Source organism: Solanum stenotomum, chromosome 3, assembly GCF_019186545.1.
Source record: "Solanum stenotomum isolate F172 chromosome 3, ASM1918654v1, whole genome shotgun sequence".
NCBI lineage: Eukaryota > Viridiplantae > Streptophyta > Magnoliopsida > Solanales > Solanaceae > Solanum > Solanum stenotomum.
In genome coordinates, this window is record NC_064284.1 from 15,381,661 (window position 1) to 15,409,563 (window position 27,903).

A 27,903-nucleotide genomic window follows, 5' to 3' on the forward strand; every position below is an offset into this window, starting at 1 on the left:
GTGGTAACCCTAATGGGTGGAGGGAGGACCAATTTATAGAGGTTATGACCTAATCTGGTACGTCCATCAAGTAACCAATGTACGGACGAGATTTATTCCTTATTAAATATTATTTATGGTATTACTTGGATTCCAAGTAAACTTGGGCCATAAGTAAGAAATAATTAATAGTAATTAATAATAATTCTTACATTCTCCCACTTGGCCCAACGACCATATAACATTTTAATATTTAATAAACATTAGTTGCGCATATAATAAATCTCTTCTATAATGTCCATCATAAATACCACAATATAACAAACTACTAATGCGAGTTATGGCGGTTGTACATAAATTTTAAGCTACATACTTCCTTCCATATACTACTGCATTAGCAACTTATCATACTAGGTTCATAAGCTAAAAAAACATATAACATTTTATGGTCCACAATAATGTCTCATAGAGACTTATCTTGTGATATCTCAAACAATAATTTGTACACCATTATGAGAAACAAGAAATTCATTAATGTATATCAGAAACAGATAATTTGAGCTCAGAGTGTAAAAATATCATAAGTGCATCAATCATAAGTACAACCAAGACCCATTCTTTGAACATGTTCTTTAAATGTCTTTGGTTGTAAGCCTTTTGTTAACGGATCTGCAATCATGAGATCAGTTCTAATATTCTTAAGTAACACTCTTTGTTTCTGAACTTCTTCCTTAACAGTAAAGTACTTTAATTCCATATGTTTGGCACATATGGAGTACTTATCGTTCTTGGAAAGAATACTGCTGCAGTATTATCACAATAAATTTTTCAGCGGCTTGGTAATGGTGTCGACAACCCCAAGTCCTGAAATGAAGTTTCGCAGCCATAATGCATGAATTGTGGCTTCATAACATGCCACAAATTCTGCTTCCATTGTGGATATAGCAATGACAGATTGCTTAGCACTCTTCCACGATATTGCTCCTTCAGCTAATAGGAACAAGTAACCAAATGTGGACTTTCTAGTATCAACGCATCCAGCAAAATCTAAATTCGAGTATCCAGTAACTTCTAAGTGATTGGATCTCCTATACATGAGCATGTAATCCTTCGTTCCCTTCAGGTACCTTAAGACTTTCTTTGCAGCTTTCCAGTGATCAATTCCAGGGTTACTTTGATATCTTCCTAGCATTCCGACCGCAAAACTAATATCCGGTCTTGTGCAAGTTTGAACATACATCAAACTTCTAACAATAGAAGAGTAAGGAATTGTTTCCATTTCCTTTCGTTCTACATCATCCTTTGGGCATTGCATGAGATTAAATTTGTCCCCTTTTTTAATAGGAACTATTCCTGCTGAACAATTGTTCATGTTAAATCTCTCTAGAACTCTTTCGATATAACCTTTTTGAGACAGTCCCAATAATCTTTGTGATCTATCACGGAATATTTCTATCCCTATCACATAGGATGCCTCACCCATATCTTTCATTTCAAAGTTCATAGAGAGAAAGTCTTTCGTCTCACGCAATATGCCTAAATCATTAGCAGCAAGTAAAATGTCATCAACATACAGGACTAAAAATATAAACTTACTCCCACTAATCTTTTGGTATATGCACCGATCAACGGTAATTTCCTTAAATCCAAAAGATGTTATGGTATCATTAAACTTTATATACCATTGTCGTGAGGCTTGTTTGAGTCCATATATTGACTTCTTTAGTTTACAGACCATCTGATCTTTTCCTTTAATTTCGAAACCCTCTGGTTGGTCCATATAAACATCCTCCTCGAGGTCTCAATTTAGAAAGGCAGTTTTCACATCCATTTGATGTAACTCTAAATCATAATAAGCTACTAAAGCCAAAACAATTCTTAATGAGTCTTTCTTTGAGACCGGTGAAAATGTCTCTTTATAATCAATGCCTCCTTTTTGAGTGTATCCCTTGGCAACAAGTCTGGCTTTATATCGTTCAATATTACCATTAGAATCGCGTTTGGTCTTAAAGACCCATCTACATCCGATTCTTTTAGAACTTTCTGGTAATTGAACAAGATCCCAGACTTTGTTGTATTCCATGGATTTTAACTCTTCATTCATGGCATTAATCCATTTATCAGACTCAGTGCTTTCTATGGCCTGTGAAAATGAAATCGGATCTTTATTAATTCCAATGTCAAAATCTGACTCTTGCAAATAAATCACATAATCATCTTAAATGGCCAATTTTCTTTCTCTTTGAGATTTTCTTAATGGCACTGTTTGTGATTCATTTGCGTCAAATATTTGTGAGTTAGTTCTTTCTTGAAGTGTTTCACCCAAATATTGTTCAACATTGTTAAAGTGTTTTTCAACAATAGGAACAACATTTGTTATTGGTGCGGAAGTAGGTACATTTATGGGCAATGAAATATTTACCCTTACCTCATTAATTTCCACACTTTGTCGTTCAACACTCCCACTAACTTCACCATTCTCAATGAATTTTGCATTACCGGTTTCAACAATTCTCGAACTATGATTTGGACAGTAAAACCTATACCCTTTAGATTTCTCTGGATAACCAATAAAGTAACCACTTACCGTTCGAGAATCTAATTTCTTTTCATGTGGATTATAAACTCTAGCTTCCGCTTGACAACCCCAAACATGCAGGTGTCTTAAACTAGGCTTCCTTCCCGTCCACAGTTCAAAAGGGGTCTTTGAAACTGCCTTACTAGGAATCCTGTTTAATAAATATACAGCGGTTTTAAGAGCATACATCCACAATGATTTGGGTAATGAGGAATTACTCATCATACTCCTAACCATATCCATAAGTGTTCGATTACGCCTTTCTGCAACACCATTTTGTTGAGGTGTTCCTGGCATAGTATACTGTGCACATATGCCATGTTCTTCAAGGAATTTTGCAAATGGACCTGGACATTGTCCTGATTCGTTATACTTTCCATAATATTCACCACCTCTATCTGACCTAATGATTTTCACTTTTCTATCTAATTGTCTTTTAACCTCATTAACGTACACTTTGAGAGTGTCCACTGCTTGAGATTTTTCTTTCAACAAATAGATAAATCCATAACGTGAAAAATCATCGATAAAGGTGATAAAATATTTTTCACCACCAAAAGATGGAACATCAAAGGGTCCGCAAATATCAGTGTGTATAATTTCAAGAAGCTGAGTGCTCCTTGTGGCACCTTTCTTGGTATGTTTGGTTTGTTTTCCTTTAATGCAATCCAAACATATATGAAGATCAGCAAAATTCAAATTCGGAAGAATTTCATTCTTTACTAATCTTTTTAATCGTTCCTTGGATATATGACCCAAACGTTTATGCCACAAATAAGCAGAACTTTCATTTAGTGAACTACGTTTAATTCCAATATTTTGATGAATAGTAAGCAGGGATTCAGAAAAATTATTATCGAGTTTCAATCTATATAAACCATCAATAAGAACACCAGAACCATAAAAAATAGTATTCTTATATAAATTGAAACATCCATGTCCAAACTTAAAATCAAATCCAGAAACATCAAGTCTTGAAAGAGAAATCAAATTCCTAGAAACTGAAGGAACATAAAGAGTCTGTAATAGATCAAGGTGATGTCCAGTCTCCAAGATCAATCGATAAGTCCCTATGCCTTCAATTTGAGCCTTCATGCGATTTCCCATAAATACGAAATCCTTATTTGGATTTGTAGTTTGGATCGTAGTGAATCCCTGCAACATAGTGGATACATGAGTAGTTGCACCAGAATCAAGCCACCAAGTATTATTAGGAACTTCTACTAAATTTGATTCGAAACATACAAAAGCACTAAATGTACCTTTCTTTTCAAACCAAGCTTTACGTTTCAGGCAATCTTTCTGATAGTGTCCTTCCTTTTTACAGAAACGACACACATCAGCCTTGAGTTCCTTATGAGCGTCCTGTGGAACTTTAGCAGGTGCTTTCTTTTTCTTAAACTTGTTGGCCTTCACTTTAAGTCCTTTACCAGCTCCTTGACCTATAAGGTTAATGGAATGACCTCCTTGTTTCTTAAGTCTTGACTCTTCTTGAGTAAGCATACTGGACAATTCACTAACATCCCACTTTTCCTTAATAGTGTTATAGTTAATTTGGAATGGTCCATACTCAAGAGGCAATGAGTTCAGAATGAACTGAACCAAGAAGGTGTCATCCACTTTCATCCCCAAGGTCCTAAGTCTTGCTGCAATGTTAGTCATCTCGATGATATGATTTTGCATACTACGCGACCCATCAAACTTCATGGTCGTGAGTTCAGCCATTAGTGTACCAGCGAGAGACTTATCAGCAGAACGAAAACGTTCTTCCACAAACTTCAGGTATTCCCTGGCACTTTCTGTTTGTGGAATAGTACTCTTAATGTTGTTAGCAACAGTCATTCGCATGAACATAAGGCTTAATCTGTTAGAGCGTTCCCATGATTTATGAAAAGACTTCTCATCCTCACTGCTCTTATCAGTAATGGCAGTAGGTTTGTCATTCAGCAGAGCCAAGTCAAGATCCATTACACCTAAGTGGAACTGTACTTGTTCATGCCATTCAGAGAAGTTCAATCCATTGAACACAGTAACAGACGAAGCATGCGAATGAAGAGGAATAACTGCAAAATAGATATCCATGCTCACAAATCAGAAAATAATGTGAATTCAGTAAAGCGATAAAAAATATATCGTAATTCTCCTTTGGGTAAATATTACGACACATTATCATAATTTAAATGTCAATTTTTATCTTTATTAGGTAATTGAATATTTTTAATCAAACATATACGACATCTTTGGATATACAATATATGTTTGACTGAAAAGATTAATTTACCTCATAATTTTCACTATTCGTAGAATGATTGATTCACCTTTGGGTAAATTCTTAAGTTCTAGCAATAGTGAAAGTCAATTTATCTATTTATTTTTCAATATATAGGCATTTAATTAACCTTCATAGATAACTGACAGTTTTATGAATGCATATTTTTCTTAACCATACTAGTTTGGCCACTTTGGTGACTAACAAGCTATATGAATACAAATGCATACATAATCTCATAAAACTTTGTGCATGTGAATAATTTTAAACATTTTAGTTTGGCCACTTTGGTGACTAACAAACTATAGAAACATAATACATGCATCAAGTGATCATAAACATGATATGTGTAAACGTTAATTTCTCTAGTTTGGCCACTTTGGTGACTAACAAACTGATGCGCAAAGTACACACATAATATTTATTGTTTAGTATAACGATCACTTTAATTTATCAAACAATTTAAAAAACAAAACATAATTATTACATTATGGAAAAATTAAGATTTTTTTTCAGAATTTGTGCAAATTAAACTTTGCTAACAAGACTTTATTAACATAAGAGTTCAAACACCGTACAAAATTAGGTACTACAAAAGATTCAATATAATTTGATTAGACCATTAATTCATTAATTTCAACCGTAAAACATGAGTCTGCATGACAATACATTATATAATCATGATCCTTTATATTTAGAGTGCCCATATTCTTCCTAGTTAATAGCTGAAGTAGAATAACTCCAAAGCTATAGACGTCTATATTATGAGTAACAACTTTTAGTAGTTGCAATTCCAATCTCAATTATAAACTAGTAGTATTGAATATTTATTTATTTACTTAAGGCTAAGATCATAGACTTTTATGGCTTAAACCAAAATTTTCTACGTGCAAAAGCTAAGGGACCGTAATGTTGACATTCTCGTGTCAAAATTTTCATTGCTTTACATGATAATTGTTTTCATATATATATAAGATTATCCGTTCAAACAATCCAGGCTCTGATGCCACATGTAAGATTAAATACTTTCAGGATCTTGAACATGATAATCTTACATAGAGAATGTTAGGGAACATACCTGATGAGGAAGACATCATCACAGAGAGAAGCGGAAGCGTTAGTCGTAAATTGGTTTCTACCTCCTTGCCCTAACTTTATATTACCACAACCGTCAGCGATGGAATTAATGTAGAGAATATGTGGTAACTCTAATGGGTGGAGGGAGAACCAATTTATAGAGGTTATGACCTAATCTGGTACGTCCATCAAGTAACCAATGTACGGACGAGATTTATTCCTTATTAAATATTATTTATGGTATTACTTGGATTCCAAGTAAACTTGGGCTATAAGTAAGAAATAATTAATAGTAATTAATAATAATTCTTACAATAAGTTTATACACTAAATATAAAGACACACATGCAAAATACTAACTTCACAACTATGTCATCTTCATAAATGAAGAAAACGTACATGTGCAAAATATCAAGAATAAATTTATAGATATCAAAATGAGTGATGCACATTAGTAGATACAAAAATTAATGCAACTTGTACTTATTTGTACAATAACATCATATATAATAGGTTAAAAATACAAAACAATGCAATCTTGACAACTAAAGTTTATAGGGTAATAGGACCTCACATACTGAAAGGGGAAAATAATACAGAAAAAATAAATAAATTTTAGGATGCAATAGGACACTTCATATAGTTTAAATGTGTAACTAATAGTTTTACTATAGGTTATGAGGATTTTTTATACCTTATCCCTTGTAAATTATGTATATTAATCCATAACCTAGGACGGAAGTCAGTAAATTATGAATTTATAGTAAGTTCAGAACTCATAAATTTAAAAATTCTGACTCCACCTATCGCAACTTATGAAGGTCAAAATAGGAAATACTACCTCCGTTACTTTTAATTGTCATAATTTCCTTTTTTAGAGTTAAACGATAATAACTTTGATTAATATTTTACGATGTATTTTTTCATTATATTGATATGCGGAAAAAATGGAATTTATAGTATTTTTCGTATAATTTTTGAATATCTAAATTTTTTGTTTAAAATATCAAATTAATGTTATCTAATTTAACTTCAAAAATTAATCAAATTGACTTTTGAAAAATGCAACATGATAATTAAAAGTGGACAAAGGAAGTAATTGAAGTTGATGGATTTTGGTTCCTTCTTCCAAGATGGAATTTGATAATTTGTCGAGATTGTTACTCTCAATATCATTAAAATGATAAACTAATAAGACAAAAATTTCAATGATAATTATTGAGCTTGTCTCCCTTTTAATTTCCTTGACTAATACTCCTCCTAAATTAATCATCACTAATTAATCCCCCCTTTTCATGATTTGTTCCTAGATATATATACATGTCTCTTTCTAGTTAGTTCTATATATAGAATCTCCTTATATAAATTAATAAGGTGAAATGTAAGTTCATACCTTCTAATGACATTCTCATCTTTATAATAAACTATAATCACATAAGTTATCTAATTGACTATGACATGTTATATTTCAAGTGACAAGAACGATTAATGAAAATGGTATATACCAAAATTATAACCCAATTGAAGAAATTAGTAAATTAATCAAACATATCAAAGGATAATTTATTGTTTAGGTCCTGATTGACCATAGATTTTAAGAGTTTTTTTTTTTTGAAATATTTGATTAAAATAGTAAAATTATGAATCTAAACGCATAAAATTTAAATTTTAAATCTTGTCTCTGATCGAAGGGAGTACATGCTTAATTGCTTTTGCTTTTTACAATGGACATAGAGAAAAACATAAGATTATTGAATTTAATTAACTTTAATGTAATAAAAATACATATTTTATACCATCCGACTATAATAAGATAACCAATAACTATAAGTAATTGTCTATAGTAATTTAAATATAATAATGCACTTAATAATATAATTATGTATTAATTGCTAATAATATAAAAATTATTTAACGAGCATTAATGAATATAAGTTACTCCCTACACAAAAGAATAATTGTAATAATTAATTAGATGTGTGGCTAAGACAAGAGATCAAGAGAAGGCAAGAACATTTATGGATCTATGTAGGGACTCATTTTCCTACCTAAATGTCATAGTCCATAAAATATTATATTATATAAAACTATATAATATATCCCAGCTAGCATATATTGCTAAAGGTAACGTAATAATAATTGCAATTTTATTTTGAAGTGACTTCTGCCCGCTAGCATATATACTGAGTACTTATTACTTAGTAGTAACTAACTTATCTTATTTGCTTGTTTGTTTGCTAGTCAATTTCCTACCTAGCTACTTCATTCATCTGCACCTATGGTTACATATATTAATTATCGAGTTATTCTTAATTAATTAGAGATTTTAAATTTAAATTTTAAAACGATAAAAATTATGACAAAATTCATCCCACTTTTGGTGATGGAGTTACCTTATTCAATAAATGTTAGTTCACATTTTTTAATTTATCGAAAAATTATATTATATAAATAGATAAAAAATATATATGTGTGTTTATATATATATATATATTTAATGTTTATATTTTAACTTTTCTTATTGCAAAAATCCTAACTCAATGGTTACCCTCTTCAATAGACCTTACATGATATGATATGATCATATGATTCTGAATTAATTGAATGATCGAGCTTTCATAAAATTTGAGTTATTAATACTAGTAAGAAACTTAATCCCTCTAAGTTCCTCGCATATTTCTTTAAAGACTTTGGGACTAAGATCATACTTGAAAAATAATTAATTTATTATCGAAATTCATATGTAGTTTTAAGAGTGCAATATTTTATATTTTATTAAATTTTTTAGGCATATTGGTGGCCTTGAAATGGCTAAGATCTCTAATTGTGCTTATAATAAGTTAGTATCTTCTCTCAAAAAATTCAAATTTAATTTGAGACTTTATTCATATTTAGTAAACAATAACATTGTCCGTGTATTATAGCTAATGAATTAATCATATTCTTCATGACTTGGTCTAATTTTTAGGGGTGAAGCTAGTCTTCGAGACATGAGTTTGATTGACTCTAATATTAATTTAAATTCCATAGGTATATATTATTAATTTAAAATTTTAAAATTTAAAACAGATTAAAATTTCAAATTCATAAATTTTAAATCTTTACTCTATCTCGATTAATTCCATGTACATGTGAACAAATATCATCCACATTGTCCTTCTTCTCATTTCCTTCCCCTTTTAGGAAATTTAAGACTTTCTTTTCTTTTATATGGAAGTGGATGTTTTCTGAAATTCAAATATTTTGAGTGAAAAATTAGAAAATTAAATTTGCTCATCGCCCTTCAACCTTCTTAATAAACGAAAGTTTTTTTAAAAAAATTGATAAACACTTTTCACCTCTGATTATGAGATAATAAGTCAAATCATCAAAGAAGTGAAATAAGAGGGTTGATTAATCAAAATAAAAAAATAAAAAATCCATAATTAATGGACCAGTGGATCTCCCCCTCCTAATTAAAAATAAATAAAAAAAGAAAAGAAAAGAAAAGAAAATTTCAACAAAATAATGTACAGTATTATTTAGTTATTGTAGAGCTAGGAATTAATAATTGCTAAAATAAGTATACTCTCCTTCTGACTATTTTGATTTTTGGACAACACTATTTAAAATGGAGAAGTCAGATAATTTATTATAATGACCACAAAACTTCAAGCTTCTTAAAATATTCCTTCCAGCCTCCATTCATTTTTAACTACCCACTTAAATTTTTATTTATTTACTTTAATATATTAAGAAAAAGATATTTTCCTCTTAAATCAACTATTCATTCTCCAAATTATTTATAGAACTTTTTGAAATACTAGTACTCATGGATATAATGATAAAATATATTTGGATTTTGGACACTATTTAAAAAATATTAATTAATATGAGTATTTTATTATAATAAGTTAATAACCATATTAATTACTATTTGGTCTTAGGAATTGAAATATAATCTGGAGAATAAATAATTAAAACTAAATTAAAATATATAAAATATTTTTCTCTTGATATGCTAAAACGAACAAATAAAAGTGAAAATACAATTTTAGTATAATAGATAAATAAAATTAATATTATTATAAAAATATTTGGACTTTGCACGTCATTTAATAATAAGTAATTAATATGCGTATTTTACTATAATAACTATATTAATTGCTATCTGATCTTAGGTGTTCAAAAATGATTTGATGAATAAATAATTAATTATAAATATTAAAATGGACAAATAAAAGTAAAACTAGAAGTTTAGTATAATAGATAAATAAAATAATTGAAGAAAGTATTTTCTTAAAAACAGTGAAAAGTCGTGAAATGAATAATTATTGGTCATGTAAATTTTTGCTTAAAAAAGGTGAGTGTAAATATATATGTAATATAAGGTAATGTTGAAGAGGGATCAATACTAGTTAAGAAATGAAATATTTAATTTTGTCAAATTCCTATTTTTGTACAAAAGAAAGTGCAGCTTTATACAATAGACACAAGAAAGAACAACAACCCCCTTGTTGGACCCTTGTCCCCATTTCCTTATCTTTATGCTGAAAAAGCAGTAAGAAGTTGATTTTTGGATTCACAGGTCTTCCTCTGCCTCTGAAAAAAGTTACTCCTAGCTAGTACAACACCCTACTAAAGCATACATCTTTTTACCCTTTTCATCTTTTGACTCGTATAAGCCTAGACGTAACTGATAAAGTTATTATTATGTTAGTAAAATGTCATAAATTTTGAATTGCGGAGGAATTAATTTCAAATTTCACGTGTAATAGAAGCTTAATGCACATAGTTACCTTTTAGCGCGAGGGTCAACATGTCATGTATTTGAATCACGAAAGAATCTTTTTTAAATTCCGTATGTAACAGAAGTTTAGTGTATCAGGCTACCTTTTAGCGAAAAAGGGATTTTCTTAAGTTATTACTCATGTAATCAAGATGTTATAAATTTGAATCGCGAAAGAATCTTTTGCAAATTACATGTGTAACGGAAGCTTAGTGCACCGGGTTTTTAGGGAGAGGGGGTTTCTTTGTAATACTCCCCTTCTGTTTGTGTGTTTGTGTGTGAGAGAGAAAGAGACATAGACAAAGTAGTGTTACTACTAATGTAATGGTGTGGCCACTCTGGAGACAGAAGAACACCAACCCCAAATGATTTTCTCTGTAAATTCTTCCCTTCCATCAGTTCTACTACTGATATACTACTCCAGCTACCAGTACTAGTATTACTACTACTGGAATTTTTACTCTTTTCTTGATATAGAGGCTCAAAATTTCTTTGTTTCTTCTATCTGTCTCTCTCTCTCTCTAAGCCAAGACTATGTCAGCAGTATAGCAGCAAAACATCCTCATTTCTTGATAAAGACCCATTCTTGTTTACTTTAAGTTGTGAAATTGGAACTTGTTTCTTGTTTGCTGCAAGAATCTGCTTCCCACCGACACCATGGCTACCAAATCAAAGTAAGTGACACTGGATCTGATTTGGGTATTTTCAAGATTTTCATTTGATCCTAGTTTGTGTGTTGTATTTGCATTTGTTACTCATTTTGAGGTGCTTTGTTCTGTTTCCTAGAAAGGCATTTTCTTTTTATTTTTTGATGACCCTATTCTTGATTTTGTGCATTTTGTACTTGGATAGTACCTAGATTTGCTTGCTTGTAATGTTGTGTTTTGGTGGATCATAATTCTTTTGAGGATTCTTATGTACTTTTGACTTGATCTTTGGATCTAAACTTGTACTCCTATTTGCCCTAATTTTTTGATGGAATCCATTTTTGTGCTTTTGATGCTGTCTCGTTTACTGCAACTGTATGATAAATGCTGATATAAAAACTAAAAAAGAATAAACTTTTTGATGTAATTTGGTATAAAGTTTCCAACTTTAGCTTGGATCCATCAGAATTTGTTTGCATTTCATGAAAACGATTAGTGTGTTTCTGTTTCTAATCTTGCATTTTGAGAATTACCTAATTGTTGCTCATTTGAGCTTGTATATCAGATCCACTCTGGGGGATACTCCTAATAAGTCCACACCAGCAACTCCTCGAGACCGGGTGAGCAAATTGAGCAGGGGACTATCAAAGTCTGATGCTGATTCGACCTCGCCATTGCAGAATTCACGCCTTCCAGTTGAGAAATCTCCAAGATCTGTTACTTCCAAGCCTTCTGTGGAACGGCGGTCTCCTAAGATCAGTACTCCACCTGATGTAAGTTTCACATAATTCATTCCTTGACTGATTATCCTTGGTTTGGCCTGCATTTTTTTCGGGGTTGGTGGATCTAGAGATGGAAAAAGGCATGGAGTTGAATGCTAGGATGCAACTTAAGTTGCAATGTCTTGCTGTGCTATGTTCTAATTAAGTGAAATCTCACTTTTATTCACCATTGGTTTAAATAAATGCACTAGCAGTCGTGGCGATTAGTGAATTATTTATACTCGCTAACAGTAATGGCTGAAATGATCTCTAATATATATTGTTTGTCTCAAAACTTACACATTCTGATCAGAAGCATTGCATGATTTAATTGTTGTCAGAAAAAGCCAATGCGGATCCTGAAGCCATCAGAGCTGCAAGCTGAATTGAATGTTGTTCATGAAGATCTTAAGAAGGCAAAGGAGAAATTAGCTTTAGCTGAGAAGGAGAAGGAGAAAGCACTTGAAGAAGTGAAGGAATCTCAGAAAATGGCTGAAGAAGCCAATGAGAAGCTGAGAGAAGCTACGGTGGCCCAAAAGCGAGCTGAAGAGAACTCTGAAATTGAAAAGTTCCGTGCTGTTGAGATGGAACAAGCAGGCATTGAAGCATCTCAGAAGAAAGAAGAGGAATGGAAGAAGGAGCTCGAAGATGTGAAGAACAAACATGCTTTGGATGTTGCTGCTCTCCTAACCGCCACAGAGGAGCTTCAACGGATAAAGCAAGAATTATCCATGACTTCTGATGCCAAAAATCAGGCACTCAGCCATGCTGATGATGCCACAAAGATTGCTGAAATTCAGGCAGAGAAGGTGGAAATTCTCTCCGCCGAGTTAGTGAGACTGAAATCTTTGCTTGAATCTAGGAATCAAAGTGATTCTAGCGAGAAGAATAAGTTGGTGGAAGATCTGAACATTGAGATAGCAGCACTGAGAGAAGTAGATAATGAGAAGAATAAGTTGATGGAAAACCTGAAACTTGAGATAGAGGCACTGAGAGCAGAAGACTGTGAGAAGAATAAGTTGTTGGAAAATCTGAAACTTGAGACAGAGGCTCTGAGAAAAGAAGATGATGAGAAAAATAAGTTGTTGGAAAATCTGGAACATGAGAAAGAGGCACTGAGAAAAGGAGATGTCGAGACTAATATGTTGTTAGAAAATCTGAAACTTGCAAATGAGGTATTGAGAAAAGATGATGGTGAGAAGAATAAGTTGTTGGAAAATCTGAAACTTCAGATTGAGGCATTGAGAAAAGAAGATAGTCAGAAGAATAAGTTGTTGGAAGACCTGAAACGTGAGGTTGAGGCACTGACAGAAGCACTCGAGGAGGCAAAAAGTTACGAAGAGAAATTGGTGGAGAAAGAAGCTCTCCTGGAGCAACTTAATGTCGATCTGGAGGCTTCTAGGATGGCTGAATCTTATGCACATAATCTAGTGGAGGAGTGTCAAAAGAAGGTTGAGGAATTGGAGGCACAGTCTAAGGAGGCCCGTCATTTGGAGAGGTCTGCATCTGAATCACTGGAGTCAATCATGAAACAGCTGGAAGGAAGTAATGATTTGTTACATGATGCAGAAGCTGAGATTGCTTCTCTCAAGGAGAAGGTGGGCCTACTTGAGATGTCAACGACAAGACAGAAAGGGGATCTTGAGGAATCAGAATGTCGTGCTCAGGTTGCCAGGGAAGAAGCTTCTGAAATGTCAAAGAAGGTTGAGTCACTTATTGCTGAGCTTGAAACTGTGAAGGAGGAGAAAACTCAGGCTATCGAGCAAGAGAAACTAGCGGCAGAAAGTGTCCAATCCCTGTTGGAAGAAAAAAATAAACTTATAAATGAGTTGGAAAGTTCCAGGGAGGAGGAAGAGAAAAGTAAGAAGGCAATGGAGAGTTTGGCATCAGCATTGCATGAAGTTTCTTCAGAAGCAAGAGAAGCTAAAGAGAGGTTTTTGTCTAGCCAAGCTGAACAGGAACATTATGAAACACAAATAGAAGATTTGAAGTTAGTACTGAAAGCAACCAATGAAAAGTATGAAAGCCTGCTTGATGAAGCAAAAGAGAAAATCGATGATCTCACTACTTCAGTCGAACAATCTAAGAATGATAACCAGATTTTGAAGGCTGAGTGGGAGGACAAGGAGCTTCATCTGATGAGTTGTGTAAAGAAAACTGAAGAAGAGAATTCTTCAATGGAAAAGGAAATAAACCAATTGGTAAATCTGCTAAAAGAGGCTGAGCAAGAAGCTGCTTTCAAAGAAGAAGCAGTTCAGTTGAAGAATTCTCTACAGGAAGCTGAATCTGAGGTGACCTATTTAAAGGAGGTTCTTGGTGAAGCAAAGGGTGAGAGCATGAAGTTGAAGGAGTCTTTAATGGACAAGGAAAATGAAGTGCAGAATATTCTTCAGGAAAATGAGGAGCTTCGAAGTAGAGAAGCCGAATCTTTAAAGAAAGTTGAAGAGTTGTCCAAGTCCCTCAAAGAAGCTTTGGCCAAAAAGGAATCTGAAGAAAATGGAGAGCTTTCTGAAAGTGAGAAAGACTATGACATGCTTCCAAAGGTGGTGGAATTCTCCGAACAAAATGGAGGAGGAAGGGTGGAGGAGAAGCCTAAGATTGAAGTTACGCCTCATCAATCTGAGCCAATCCCAGAAGAAAAATCTGAAGTAGTCAACATCACCTTGCATGATAAAGCTGTTGAGACCCTCAGTGAAGTTGAAAAGCCAAATGGAGAACTGACTGGAAACAACAACAAAGAAAAGGAAGACGATGATTCAGCAGAAGGTGAGTTTAAAATGTGGGAGAGCTGCAAGATTGGCGACAAAGACTTCTCTCCTGAAAGAGAGACAGTACAAGAGGAGGAATCAGATTCAAAGACAGAGGCTGGAGAGAGCTACGACCAGGTAAACGGATTACCTTCAGCGGAAAATCCTGAGAATGCTGGCACATCTCCTACAAAGCCACAAAGTCAGAAGAAGAAGAAACCTTTGCTTCATAAATTCGGAAGCCTACTGAAGAAGAAAGGCACCAGCAGCCAGAAGTAATACACCGGTTGTAACCTATCCTGTTGCCTGACATGTAGAGAGGTATACTAAATTCAAGAGTAAATGTTGAACTTAAATGTGTTTGCTCAAAATCTTTGCTTTATTTTCTCTTCTTTGGTTTATTTGTTTGTCCCAAATAGATGTTTACATAAGAAAAATGATTGTATCATCGGTAGTGTTCCATTCTTATTAGTTCCTGGGGTTCAGTTTCTCAATGTGGTTTCTCATCATGTTGAGCTAATATCCTTTATTTTGTATTATTCTTTTTAGCTTTGTTCATTTTCTATACTTTTAGTATCTGATTTCCATCAGGAGATCAAAGATATGCTTTTCCAAGTGTACTATGATATGGTCTAGAATTGGTCTTCCGTCCATCGTCTATATCCTAGTGAACTTTGTGATGTTGAATTCATTAGTGTTCTTGAACTATTGTTACTCAAGTAGTCAAGCTGCTCGTCTCAGGGAGATCGGTTTTAGTTATATGGCCATTTTCACAGTTGTTACTCAAGCTGCTCCGCGTGGTATAACTGAAATTTCTTTTCCAGTTAAGCCACTAAATGAGCAATTGTGCTTGGTACGAAGGAAAGTATTTTTCGGAAAATGTCCCTTTTATTGTGTTATGTTGCTAGGAAAATACTTATGCAACGAATGACTTCAAGAAAATCATTTTTCTTCATAATTATCTCGTTTTTAACGTTACATCATTGCTCAAACTTTAAAACTTAGCCGCGTAAAAGTTCAATAATGTACAAGTATATACGCGTATTCCTCTTACTATTATATATAGTATTAAATTAGACAAAAATAATAGCTAATAAATTGACCCTAACCTGGAATGGGGGTTTGATGTGAATTCAGAATAGTTGAATTTTAATGTAGGTATCGTACATCGGATCGGATGGAAATAAAAAAAGAATACTAGTGAATTGATGCTTGGATTGAAAATGAGATGTACATGGTATATATAACATGTTTTACTATAGATTTTAATAATTTTTAATTTTTTGAGAGAAGCTTGGGAAATGTCATTTTTGTTACTTCATTTGGTTGTTTTAACCCAGGATTAGAGCTACTCCAATATTGTTATCCACATTACATGTGATTATACCAAAATTATGTCATAAATAATCTCAGGATTACTTATATCAAAATCAAAATAGTAACTAAATATAAAATAAAATAATCTCATATTTTATTTTACGGAATCATTAACCTCATATATTTCATAACCAAACAATTCCCAGATGGTTAAATATCAATCTTATAATCAACGTAACTAGCTCATGACTATAGAAATTTATAATTTCAAAGTTATGTATTTTATACGGTATAAAAATATAATACATTTATGAATAAGTAACCTGATAATTGTTTATACTAAAATAATTTTTTAAATCAAATACGAAAAAAATAATTACTTATCTAGAATTATTAGAAGACATTTTGACCATGGAATTTTTTTCATTTTTTTTTAGTTGAACTTTGAAAAAATACGTTTGATCACAAAATTTTGGAATTCAACTTAAAATTTCACACTTTTCAAGAATTGAAAAACAACAAAAATGTATTTTCATCTTTTTCAGTTCACTCCAAATTACTCACAAAAAGTAAAAAAATAACTCCAATTTATATTCGTGACCAATTTTCAAACATCATTTTTCACTTTCAAAAGACAATTTATTTATTTATTCGTTTCAAATTTCACGATGAAATATGGCCAATCACCCGCTTTTTTCGCAACCAAACTACCCCTAAGTTTTGCATTGGGCTGATCTTTAACTTGGTGATTAAGGGAAAAGAAAATAGCGCGAAATTTCTCGGAGCTCCAAGCCAATGCATAAACCGCTAAACCAGTGACCCGCGTCGCAGGTAAAGGATCTTAACTGTATACTCTCTATTTTCATTTTCTCCTCGAACGAACTCTTCTCTACGAACCAAAGAGCGATTCGTTAACGGAGGCCGGAGTTATCATAATCGGAATCGGTGACGGTGACGGTGACAGAGAGACAGCATGGTGGTGGAGCTGTTTTGTTTCATCGCCGTTGTTGTAGTACTTAAGTACTTCTTTTACGATGACGATGTAATCGATGTTGGATCCTCCGATTTCAATGCTCTATTTACTGTTGCCGAAAGGTATTACACTCTTTTTGAGCTTCTATTTTCAATCTATTGATTGATGATTTTGAATTTTTGATCGTATGATCGTTTTGTGTTAATTTAGGCTTGAGAAGCTTTATGATGGTAAGGCTCATGTTGGGCTTCAAATTCCTGACCAGGACTCTGGTTCTCGACAGAGTATTGATGTAGTTCTCGTCACTAGAAGGTGCGTCTCTTGAACTCACATCACAATTAATTACATGTATGCTTAATTGAATAAGGTGTATCTGTGCTAGTTATTTGCTCATAGAAACTTTACCTAATTCCTTGGTTGTTGTCATAATTTTGGACTTTACCTCTGAGTAGAACTTTGAGCATTCTCAAGCAATAAAGGTTAGGTTGGGATCTTACTGGAGTTCCCTCAGCCTTTAATCGTCTCAAGACAATCATGGGGCTAACACACGGGAGTGTGGTTGTACGATTTGGACAGTTGGCCTCATAAGCCCCAAGTACACTCAGTTATGCTTTAAGCTCTGATTGTTCATTCTGAGCTGTATGACTCTAACTTATGTGATATTTTCTTCTTTAGGGGAGTGTTTGCTCTATTAAAATGTTATTATTCATATAACCGACCCCACCTTGTTTAGTGCTGAAGAGTAGTTGTACATATATGTTGTACCTAGACAGTTAAAATCAATTTTGTGACATCTTTGCGTTTGAATTTATAAAATTTTAATGCATTTCTATAAAGAAAATTAAGTTAATTAACTATTGAATACTTTTATGTTTAAAAATAAGATACACGGGGTTTATGCCCCATGCCTTGGGCTAACACCTTTCCTTCATGATAAAGCGTCTGTTCTACACCTCCTCCCTTTAAATGATTCTAAAGCACAAACTTCTGTGTTTGTTTGTTCAATATCATTTCATTGTATAAGGTGGCATAAGGATATATTTTTCTGTTTTAACTATATCTGTGATTTAAAGAATTTTGTTTCCTTCGATTAGATGGGAACAAAACCAGTGCATAAATTAGTCTCTTTTTTTCTTCAGGGAAGCAATGATAGTTTGTGTAAAGAATGTAGCAGGGTTTATATCTGTTGATAAGGACGGGAGATGGGTTTGTACTGGAAGCCATAAGACGGAGCGTCTCCCCAATCCTGTTAGTTGCAAATCTGTCCTTATTGCTTTTTTAGGTGTTACTGGATCTGATGTTGCTAAAACAACTTGATACTTGATTGATTACTTGACATGGAAAAACTTAATTCTCTATCTGTCTATCATGGTTTTTTCTATGATTTTCTGGTCAAACATTGCCTTAAATCTCATAGTTTCTGTGAAATTCTTGCTACTTGCACGACTGCTTAGAATGCTAACTCCGCCATGTTCTTTTTGCAAGAATTTCCGAAGTGAATATGGCTAGGTGCCACTCAATTATGAACCTTTTCTGATTATGCCCATGCAATAATAATTCTCTTTAGGTTTCTCTTTTTTTTTTCGGTTGACAAGGGAATCCGCAACCTCTATCCTTCGGGTGCACACAGGGTAAGCCCTGCCCCTGCAAATCAATATGAAGAGGTAAATGGCACTAGGCAAGCCCTGTGCAATGAGGTCGATCGAGAGAGCATGTAGGGGTTTTGAACCTATGATCCCCCATTTGGGAGATCATTCTCTTTAGGTCTTCTGTACATGCCAGTATTACCTTTTTTAGTTTTTACTAGTAATATTGACATGAGCTGTCTAGGATTCCTTCAGTGATGGTCTTCCCAAGAAGGGATGATGCTATGTCCACCATTCACCTTGAGTTTATGCGCAAGGACTTTAAGGTAAAGGACTAACTAGATCCAGTTGTTTCTTTTCTACATGGAGAATTTTCATTACTGTAGATCCACTCTCCCCGGAAGGATTGATGCTACTTGCTTAAGTCTGGAAGGAATGTTCTTCTGATTCTGTTGTCCCTTATAAATCCCCTCCAAACTTGTGAAACCACTCTGTCACCAAGGATGATTTTGGGTTGGATTGAAGTGCAAATTAGTGACTTTATTTCTTATTGAAGCTTGACAATTTAGGTAGATCTACTCCATCAAAAGGTAGGTTGGCATTGAGTAATTTCAGCAAAGATAACCATCTCTAGAAATCTGATGTGCCCTTCAAAATTATATGAACAATTCCTGCATTCAGGGCTTTGGTTCAATGGTAAGGTCATGACATGGTATGTGTGAATTATGAGTAGAGCACCAGATCGTATCTTGCCATTGGCACAAAGTTGGTACTTAAGTGGGATCAGCTTGAGGGGTTAGTTCATACTCGCTCAGTTACAAATGAGGAAATGAGATCTCCTGCCCTTTTACAAATTGAGAAGAAAATGCCATTTTTAAATTTCTTAGGTTTAAAAATGAAGATCTCTTGTAAAAATGACATAAAAATAAAAAAATAAGGGTTAGAAAACCATTTCTCCCATTACAAACATGTGTACCAACTGGGTTGGGCCAACTGACCCACCTGGGATTTGTCGGTTATATAAAAAATTTATATGATCAACTCTGGTCTGTTGGTCAATTGAGCTAAGAATGCCTCCTGACAGGGTCGATATATATGCTTTGAAGTATATGTCAGTGTAGTATAGTTTTCCTGGAGCATAAAATAGGAGCACTCCACCTTGTGTAGTGGGCTTTAACAGTCCCTCTGTAGGAAGAATCTATTTCGAGATTGGGTTAGAGATTGCACCCAAGGATGTGGCCTAGTGGTCAATGAAGTGAGATGAGAATCATGAGGTATCCTAGTTCCAATGGAGGCAGTAAATACTTCCCATTTGCTTAGGCCTGGGTGGATGGAGTTACCTGGTACATGTGCTAGTGGAGGTAGCAGGTACAAGTGGAATAGTCGAGGTACATGCAAGCTACGCCCGGAGACCACAGTTACAGCATTGTTCAATTGAGAATAATTCCATTCAGATGCCACCTTATGCTTAACTATGCCTCAATACCAAACAAGTTGGGGTCGTTTTCACCTTATCAAACAACTTGTCATCTTCTATCATTTATCATTGATTAGTGGAATTTGCTTTTCTTCTGATGATATCAAGATTTTAGTCTTGTGCATTGTTATTATAACTTTCTATATTTCAGGTAGCAGAAGCAAAACAGTTAGTTCCTATTCTTGAATCCTACCTTGAACAAAGGGGCATCACTCTTCCGGAAGGATATTTGTCTTGCAAAGTCATATGTTCAAACCCCAATTTCCGGTATGCATTTTCATCATCTGCTGGTTATACATCATAGAAATGTTGAGATTAAGCATGTATTGGACATTAATTCTTCAAGTTATTTGTAGCTTGAGGAGCATTTTTTCCCCAATGGAACTTTTGAGATGTGAGTTTTTTAAGTTGAACTGAAAGCAATTAGTTGTTCCTAGCTGCTTAAGGCATTAAAGATCCATCCCAACTCCATAGCTAAATATTATGGTTGGTTAACCAGGCGATAGCTTTGCGATCGATAGTTTAGTGAGGTAGGCCACCTCCCTATTTCTAATGATAGATAGAGAAGGCGTTTGAGGGGCTTAGGCAAGACAGAGAGAGGTACATTACTAGCCTTCTTGGTACCGACCAGCTTAGGCTAAAATTCCATTGAAGAGCGTTACATGGTAGAACATGAGATAATTTGACTCCCCTTTTCAAGCAATCTTAGTGTTTGAACCTACAGAGAGAGAGAGAGAGAGAGAGAGAGAGAGAGAGTCCAGAGGCTAAACTACTACTTCAATAACTGCTATCTCTATTTTCACATTTGTGATGGCTCCTTTGCCCGGCATTCTTATCCTCTACAATGTATTTATATTCGATATGAATTCCTTTTTTCTCCTACACCTGCTAAGGATTTGTTTGATGCTCTATTTGTGTCTAGATACTTCCTGTATATCCTATAAATTTTGATGATCTACTTAGCAAAATTAGAACCTTTATTGTATATTCATAGTAAAAATTCAAATGGGTTCTCAATCACCCTTGTAGTGCTCTCAAGTCTACGTCTATAGATTTTTTCCTCAAAAGTTTAGGTGTGTGGCTCATAAATTTTATAGCCCTGACAACTTTGAATATTATCCTTTGTTGTGTGCTGTAATCATGATACTGTTTGTCCATTCATTTTTTCACACCTTAGTGTAATATTGAATAGCTTGATGAGCTTCAGAACATCTTTAGGGATATCATGTTATAAAGTAAGTAACTCGCTGAGAGAATGGACCCATCCGATGCGAGTGATGTGGCAATTCGATCTGATCCCTGCAGAGTGAAAACATACATTGAGGCATTTGGGCGTAAGTCACTCGATTCAGGAAAAAAATTTAACTATTAGAATAAACCTCAATAAAAGTATTGTTCACATGTTAAGTAAAGAGTACAAAATACTTTTCTGTTCTCTAGAAATCCTTTCGGTATTTAAATAATCACAAAAGAATTAAAAACACTCTTCCTGAAGTCGAAAGAAAAAATAGTTCTCTGTAGTAGTTTAATAATGGTAACATATTAGTTTGCATGTTATAACTTTCCTTTTACTTGTTACTCGGAAATAAAAGTATCTTGTGATATCAAAATTTAAAAATTCCAACATGAAGCAAGAAAAGGGCCACAAGGAATATACAAGGAATATGTTTACTTTGAACGATAGAAGTTATCAACCATGAGAGCTAGAGCATGGACTCCTTCCATTGATATTTTATGACTATTTGGCAAGAAAGAAACCGACGAGCTTTTGAAGGGATAGAAAGCACTTCTATGCAATTGAAGGGATATTATTTTCTTTCTGGATTTTTGAGCAACTATGAGATATCTGTTATCATAGACGATTGGTTGCTCTTACGTTTATAACAAGAAAATATATGGGGTTCTTGTACTCCCTTCTATTTCGTAGGTTAAACTGGTGAAGTCATTCAAATAGGAGTCTTGACCGTAGAATATAGTTATCTACTCTTAAAAAAATTGAGTTGCATAAATCTTGATAAGATAAAGCCTTATGAGAGTTTATTAAAGACGGCACTCTTCAATCTGAACTAATAGAACTCTAGAAAATTAAACAAAATATGCAAACAATTCAAAATAAACATAAACACTCGATGGAGATTACTCATGTAAACAAAATAAACAATAAATATAAATTGTTGAGATTCATTATCAAAAAAACTATAAACTGTTTGGATTAACTTTTGAATGACATCTTTTATGTTATTCCAGTATTATGTTTCTCTTGTGATCATTAAACTTGCATCTTGTGAATATTGCTAATTACTTCTTTGTTGCAGTACCATTGACTCAGACTCTTTTCCCTCTGAGGTCATAACATATGACCAATGGATACAACTAAAACCCGAATCAAACATGCTTTCTGGTTGGATTAAAGGTGCATTTCATGGTGGGAAGAAGGACGTACAGGAATCAATACGTGAGAAGCTTAATCTTGTACTCAGCACAGCTCCAATGTGGGACAGGTCTGTTGCATTGCATTCATCTTTATGTTGTGTTATGACACTAAATTTTTCTTGAACTAAGTAGAAACAGTGGGTTTGTTCGTTTTGACCAAGAATGTTGACCTCCTGCTAGAATGTCAAAAATTCATGTAGTTAAAGTTAGGGACCTACAAGAAAGTGTTTTGGTCTGTTACTAATTTAGTTGCAGTGTAAGATCTTGAAGAAACAGGGAAGAATAACATCAAACAAGAGAATGTTGGCTAATAAAGCCCACCATTCCCGAGGGAAGTGTTTGATTGAAGAGTGCGTGTATGTGTGTGTTTCTTCTTCTTCTTTTTTTGGACCGGGGTGGGCGAGGCGGAGCGAGAGAGTATCAAGGAGATCAAAGCTATTTCTGGAAAAACAATAATGCAGATGTTCATGAGTTAATAGACATTCCATCTTATCTCATGGAAGAAATTTGCACATATCCTTGCAGAGTTGCAGTTTATATGAAAGCATTACCAACTCAGAAATTTTACTCAAATTATTCTGATACATACAGGTTAGAGCTCAAAGGTAATAAATTTGTCCTTGGAGAGTTTCTCGAGTTCAAAGGGGACAATGAAGATATTCGGGCATTGGGAAACATCAGGAGATCAAAAGTTAGTACAGTGAAAATCCAGAAAACAAGCATGTTTGGTGTAGGTAAGGAAAATAATAATGCATTTACCTTATTGTACTTGAACATAACCTTGTGATTGGTGGTTATACATGTCTACCGTATACTATGTTCTTATTTTCCTTGAATCTAAGAGATCTTTTGTTACTTTGGGAGTTGCAGCTCCTTCCAAGCTGGAAGTACTCTACTGTCTTCGAGATTATCGTGGTGAAGGCGCTTCAGCTTCTGACTGGACAGAAGTCACTGTCCATTCCAGGACTGAGATCAAAATTCAACCAAAAGGTTCAACCAAAGTACGCAAATACAAGTTATCCTCAGTTATTTCCATGTCATTAAGTGCCTGACATGTCCGTGGAAAGTCATATGGGCAGTGATCATTGCGATGGAGTGTTTTAATAAATTTGTTTTGATTCTGAACCTCGTTTTTCCTTCAGAAGTTCTAAGTTGATGTATGTAACTATTTTGTTGTGTATATCCTATCAAGTGTAGCAATTCTGGGTCAAAATGTAAAATGGAGAAAGGGCTCCATTAGTAGTGAATAGTAAACATAGGAGGAGGATGGTATAATGTAACAAAATTCTGGTATGATAGAGCAAATTACCGGTAATGTTTTAAAGGGTCGTTTGGTTGAGGCCCAAGTTATTAGAATTTACAATATGAACTGAAGAATTATGGGATTATTTTTTATTAGTAGATGTTTGATTCGTTGGACTGAATATGGGATATATGGATATAAATAAATACCATATGTTTGGTTTAAGCATGATAAATCGATATGAACTCTTATTTTCAATTTTAATCTTGTATTTCCTAAAAGTTTAGGAGAAGGGCGAAAAAGGCATATTTAGCCTTTTGAGTTTAGTTAATATACTGGGCAAGGGGGTGGATCATATTATAAATTATTTGCTTATATAATCAGTCATCAGACCTCTCTAATAACGCTGTTTGATTCGATATTTTTTGGTTGTTATATCGAAGTATTGTTATAAAAAAAACATATCAAGTGTGGCCAGATTATAAAAAAAATCCATTCTCAGTTGATTTCATTCTGTAGTAATTTGCAAGTGGAAAAAAGGTACAATAAGGTATTGTTACATATATCAAAGCTTGGCTCTATGCAAAATGTTTTTGTTTGGTCATTTGACATTTCTGTTATGCTTTCTTTATATGCAACTTTCTTGTAAGTGAAATTTGTAACAGATTTCTTCAACAAAAGAAACAAAGAATTTGTAATAAACTTAATGATGAGGTCTTCAATCTCCAGAATCTATCTAAAATTTGACGGGGCTCTACTCTCTTCTCTTTGAAACAAAACAATGTTCTTCGATTAGTTCTGTACGAGCCATGCTTTATACACAGTGATGGCATCAATTCACTTGGACTTCCAATCCAGTATCAAATCCTAGCATCAGTTTGTTCAGTTTCTTGTTGCTAATCCTTTGCTCATATACAGTATCGTCCTCCAAACTGCAGTTAACACATAAATGGTAAGTCCAAAGTTGAACAAGATCGAGGGTGGTTACTATGAATGAAGAAGAAAATAGAATTTACCTTTGTGTTTCTGATGACGCTGAAGGAGGCAGAAGCATATTGGCTAGTGTGGTAGCATCTTTAGTGGTGTTTATGACTCTGTTGAAGCATAAGTATCGTCCGTAAGAGGAAACATCCTCAAACACACACATATGGGCATCTACCAAGAACTTGAGGTCCACTGCAACAAACACACCATCTTCATACATTTCTGCAGCTCCCTTCAAGTAAGGTTCTCTTATATTGAGGTCTGGATGAATTAACAACCCTCCATTTATAGACACCATGTTCACTTCTCTGTCCATTGCCAATGCCCATGCTGTTTTCTCCGCTTGTGTCTTTGATAGGCCGTGCCATAACTGTCATGCCAATTCATGTTAGACTTTGAAAGTATCTAGTAAGCAATACTTTTTAACTTTATCAATGCGTTTGGTAAACATCAAAAGTGCCAAATTGTGGAGGATTAAGTAGGTAAATTACCTTGTACTTTTTGCAAAAGTTGATGTCAGTCCAATCTCTTTCATCGACATAGGAATGAGAATGGGAAGCCACAGGAGAGTTATGTTGGTCCCTCTTCCTTGTACCCCATAACACAGCTGTTGCAGATGATGTAAAAACAACCTTGTTTAAGGTGTCTGTTTGTGCACAGGCTTCCATCACATTGTGAGCTGCTCTGACTTCCATTTCTCCCATCAATTCCTGCAACATAACCCAATGATCTAGTTAATTGGATGAGCTCTCAATGTATAGAACCTCATTTTGAAAGTTCCACACATGAAAATGAGAAGCCAGAACCAAGGTGCAGGAAACAAGCCACTGCCTATGAGGGCCGGCTCATTCTTCACAAGTATGTGATCAGAGCCCTGACTCCTCATACTGCTTAGGATCTTACAGGTTCATGTTCTATTTTACTTTATTCCAATTATGATATAAGGCAATCGAGTAGATTGTGGGATAACTCACGTCGTAGGTCGGATAGTCAGAGGGGGTCTCGAATGAGTAAAACAGACCACAACAGCCTTTGAGAGCATCTACTATGCTATGATAATCCAAGGGGTCAGCATGGAAACATATCAACTTCTTGCTTTTGCTGTCATCATTGCCACAACCATATTTCCTCTTAAAACATTGCATTTCATCTGTTCCATCAAGATTTCGGGGTCAGATTTCTAATTTCAAGATTCAGTTTATAAACTTTCAATAAGTCAGATGGTCTTGACAGGTTTATAAAAAGAAAGATTAGAAATGTTACAGTTAGTGATATCATCAGTATACAATTATGAATCAATAACAATGATAATACAAAAATTGACCAAGAAAATAGTTTGCTCTCCAGCCTCAACTACTTCGACAGTCTTTTCTTTGTTTATGTTTCTCTCACCAATCACACAGCAACAAAAAGTACCAAGCGGAACCCATAAAGTGGGGTCTAGAGTGTCTACCTCTCCATCCACAGCTCATCCCATAAATAATAATAAAAAAAGTAAGGTATCAACTTAAATTAGAAAAAGGCTACACCCTTTTTGTGTGGTATCCTATTCTACTTTAATTTATAGTCTTTTCAAACTTTAAAATAATATGTGGTAGACCAAGTATGAGCAAAAAATCACAGTTGTTTCAACTCCACCAATAAAAACAACTAATTCAATAGTCATTAACTATGTTGTTCTAACTGATGTCAGATCCTCCAAAAAAAAGGTTATCTTTTTTAGGATCCGATACGAGTGTGGCAACAATTTTGAAGGGTCCAAACAACATAGGTCATGAGATTGTTTTATGAGGGTGTTTTAACTGAACCCCATTGCCCTATTTCCCATGTCTTCATAGTAAATTTGATATAATAACACGAAAAGTCAGAGTCTTTGCTATAACAGATTAAGTCATACATACAACAACAACAACAACAATAACATAACAGTGTAATTCCACAAATGGGGTCTGGAGACGAACCATGGTTTTGAAAAGCGGCGTGGACTGTATAACCTCTGAGCAAGAGCTGATGGACAATTGCAGATCCCAGCTGACCAGCAGCATCCATAACACAAACTCTCTTTGAACAAAACACTGAATCCTGCTCATCATAAAAGTCTGCTGCAATTGTCATGACTACCTAACAAAAGAATTAATCAACTAAAAAAAAAAAGAATTTGAGCAACCCCTTTTGCTGCTTTGGGGAAAAAAATGGGAGTAGTAGTTCAAGTTCAGCTAGGCAAAATAACAAACACAAGGTATGCAAGTATGATAATAAAGAAAAAGTGATGATATTTAAAGAAGAAAAGTAGGAAGGACAACATTAAAAGAGTGTGTGGTTAAGTAGATGGTTGGCAAACAAATACTGTACAAGTTTTTTGTTAGATACAGCCTATATACCAAACAGTCTTTGATAACCAACAAATGTCGTAATACAGTGATAAGTATTTTTTCATCCTTTTAACACTGGTCTCCCTAGTTACAGAATCGCCTTTATTAGAGAGTGTTTTATCCTTAATGTGCAACTTGTCAACACGAATTCAAATTTAATCAGACTCCTAAACCATTAATAAATTTGCATTAAATGGTTTCACTTTTGTGGGGCAATTGTTGAACATGTTTTTATAGGTTAGCTAACTGTCAATGAGCAGAAAACAGAAAGATACACAGAGAAATGGGGAACAAAATGGGGTCCTTTTACTATATTTGTGGATGAAAATTGCTTCACCCAATGCTGAATTTCTTTTGAAAAATGAAGTCCTTGCTGTTCACACGCAAAACTATAAATGTGATAGGCACAAATTATAGTCAAAACGAACATACCAGCTTTCTATGGAAAGTTAGTTGAGTATTGTTGCCTGCCCTATTTAATTTTGTGGCACTATTTATTGTTCTCAAAACAGCTGGCATTGCCTTGGGGAGTTTTAGAAGGCTCTTGAGTCTTGAATGTAGAGTAGTAAATACAAGACATTAGGTGATTCTTTTCATTTTTTTTTTATGGTGGATAAAGACACAGAGTTATTTGGTATTGCTGGTAGGTTTGGTGAACAAAGTTACTTGGTATCTTGTGGAATTAGTCGATG

The 27,903-nt window shown here is 34.1% G+C and overlaps 3 protein-coding genes across 3 annotated transcripts; 2 read left to right on the plus strand and 1 right to left on the minus strand.

Moving 5' to 3' along the window:
- Positions 1-10,945: 10,945 nt before the first annotated feature.
- On the plus strand, positions 10,946-15,365 carry LOC125859743 (WEB family protein At3g02930, chloroplastic-like). The gene is made up of 3 exons (XM_049539557.1): positions 10,946-11,345; positions 11,884-12,091; positions 12,421-15,365. The coding sequence occupies exons 1-3, from the start codon at positions 11,329-11,331 to the stop codon at positions 15,103-15,105; spliced, it is 2,910 nt and encodes a 969-aa protein (XP_049395514.1). The 5' UTR covers positions 10,946-11,328; the 3' UTR covers positions 15,106-15,365.
- A 1,602-nt stretch (positions 15,366-16,967) lies between these two features.
- Positions 16,968-23,989, plus strand: LOC125859751 (uncharacterized). The gene is made up of 7 exons (XM_049539563.1): positions 16,968-17,238; positions 17,327-17,428; positions 18,256-18,364; positions 20,331-20,446; positions 22,495-22,680; positions 23,204-23,346; positions 23,483-23,989. The coding sequence occupies exons 1-7, from the start codon at positions 17,117-17,119 to the stop codon at positions 23,662-23,664; spliced, it is 960 nt and encodes a 319-aa protein (XP_049395520.1). The 5' UTR covers positions 16,968-17,116; the 3' UTR covers positions 23,665-23,989.
- Positions 23,990-24,326: 337 nt separating this feature from the next.
- LOC125859750 (cinnamoyl-CoA reductase-like SNL6) lies at positions 24,327-27,206 on the minus strand. Its single transcript, XM_049539562.1, has 5 exons — positions 26,801-27,206; positions 25,814-25,989; positions 25,331-25,549; positions 24,872-25,209; positions 24,327-24,787 (listed from the first exon to the last, which is right to left on the minus strand). Exons 1-5 carry the CDS (start codon positions 26,952-26,954, stop codon positions 24,688-24,690), a joined length of 987 nt encoding a protein of 328 aa, XP_049395519.1. The 5' UTR covers positions 26,955-27,206; the 3' UTR covers positions 24,327-24,687.
- Positions 27,207-27,903: the final 697 nt, after the last annotated feature.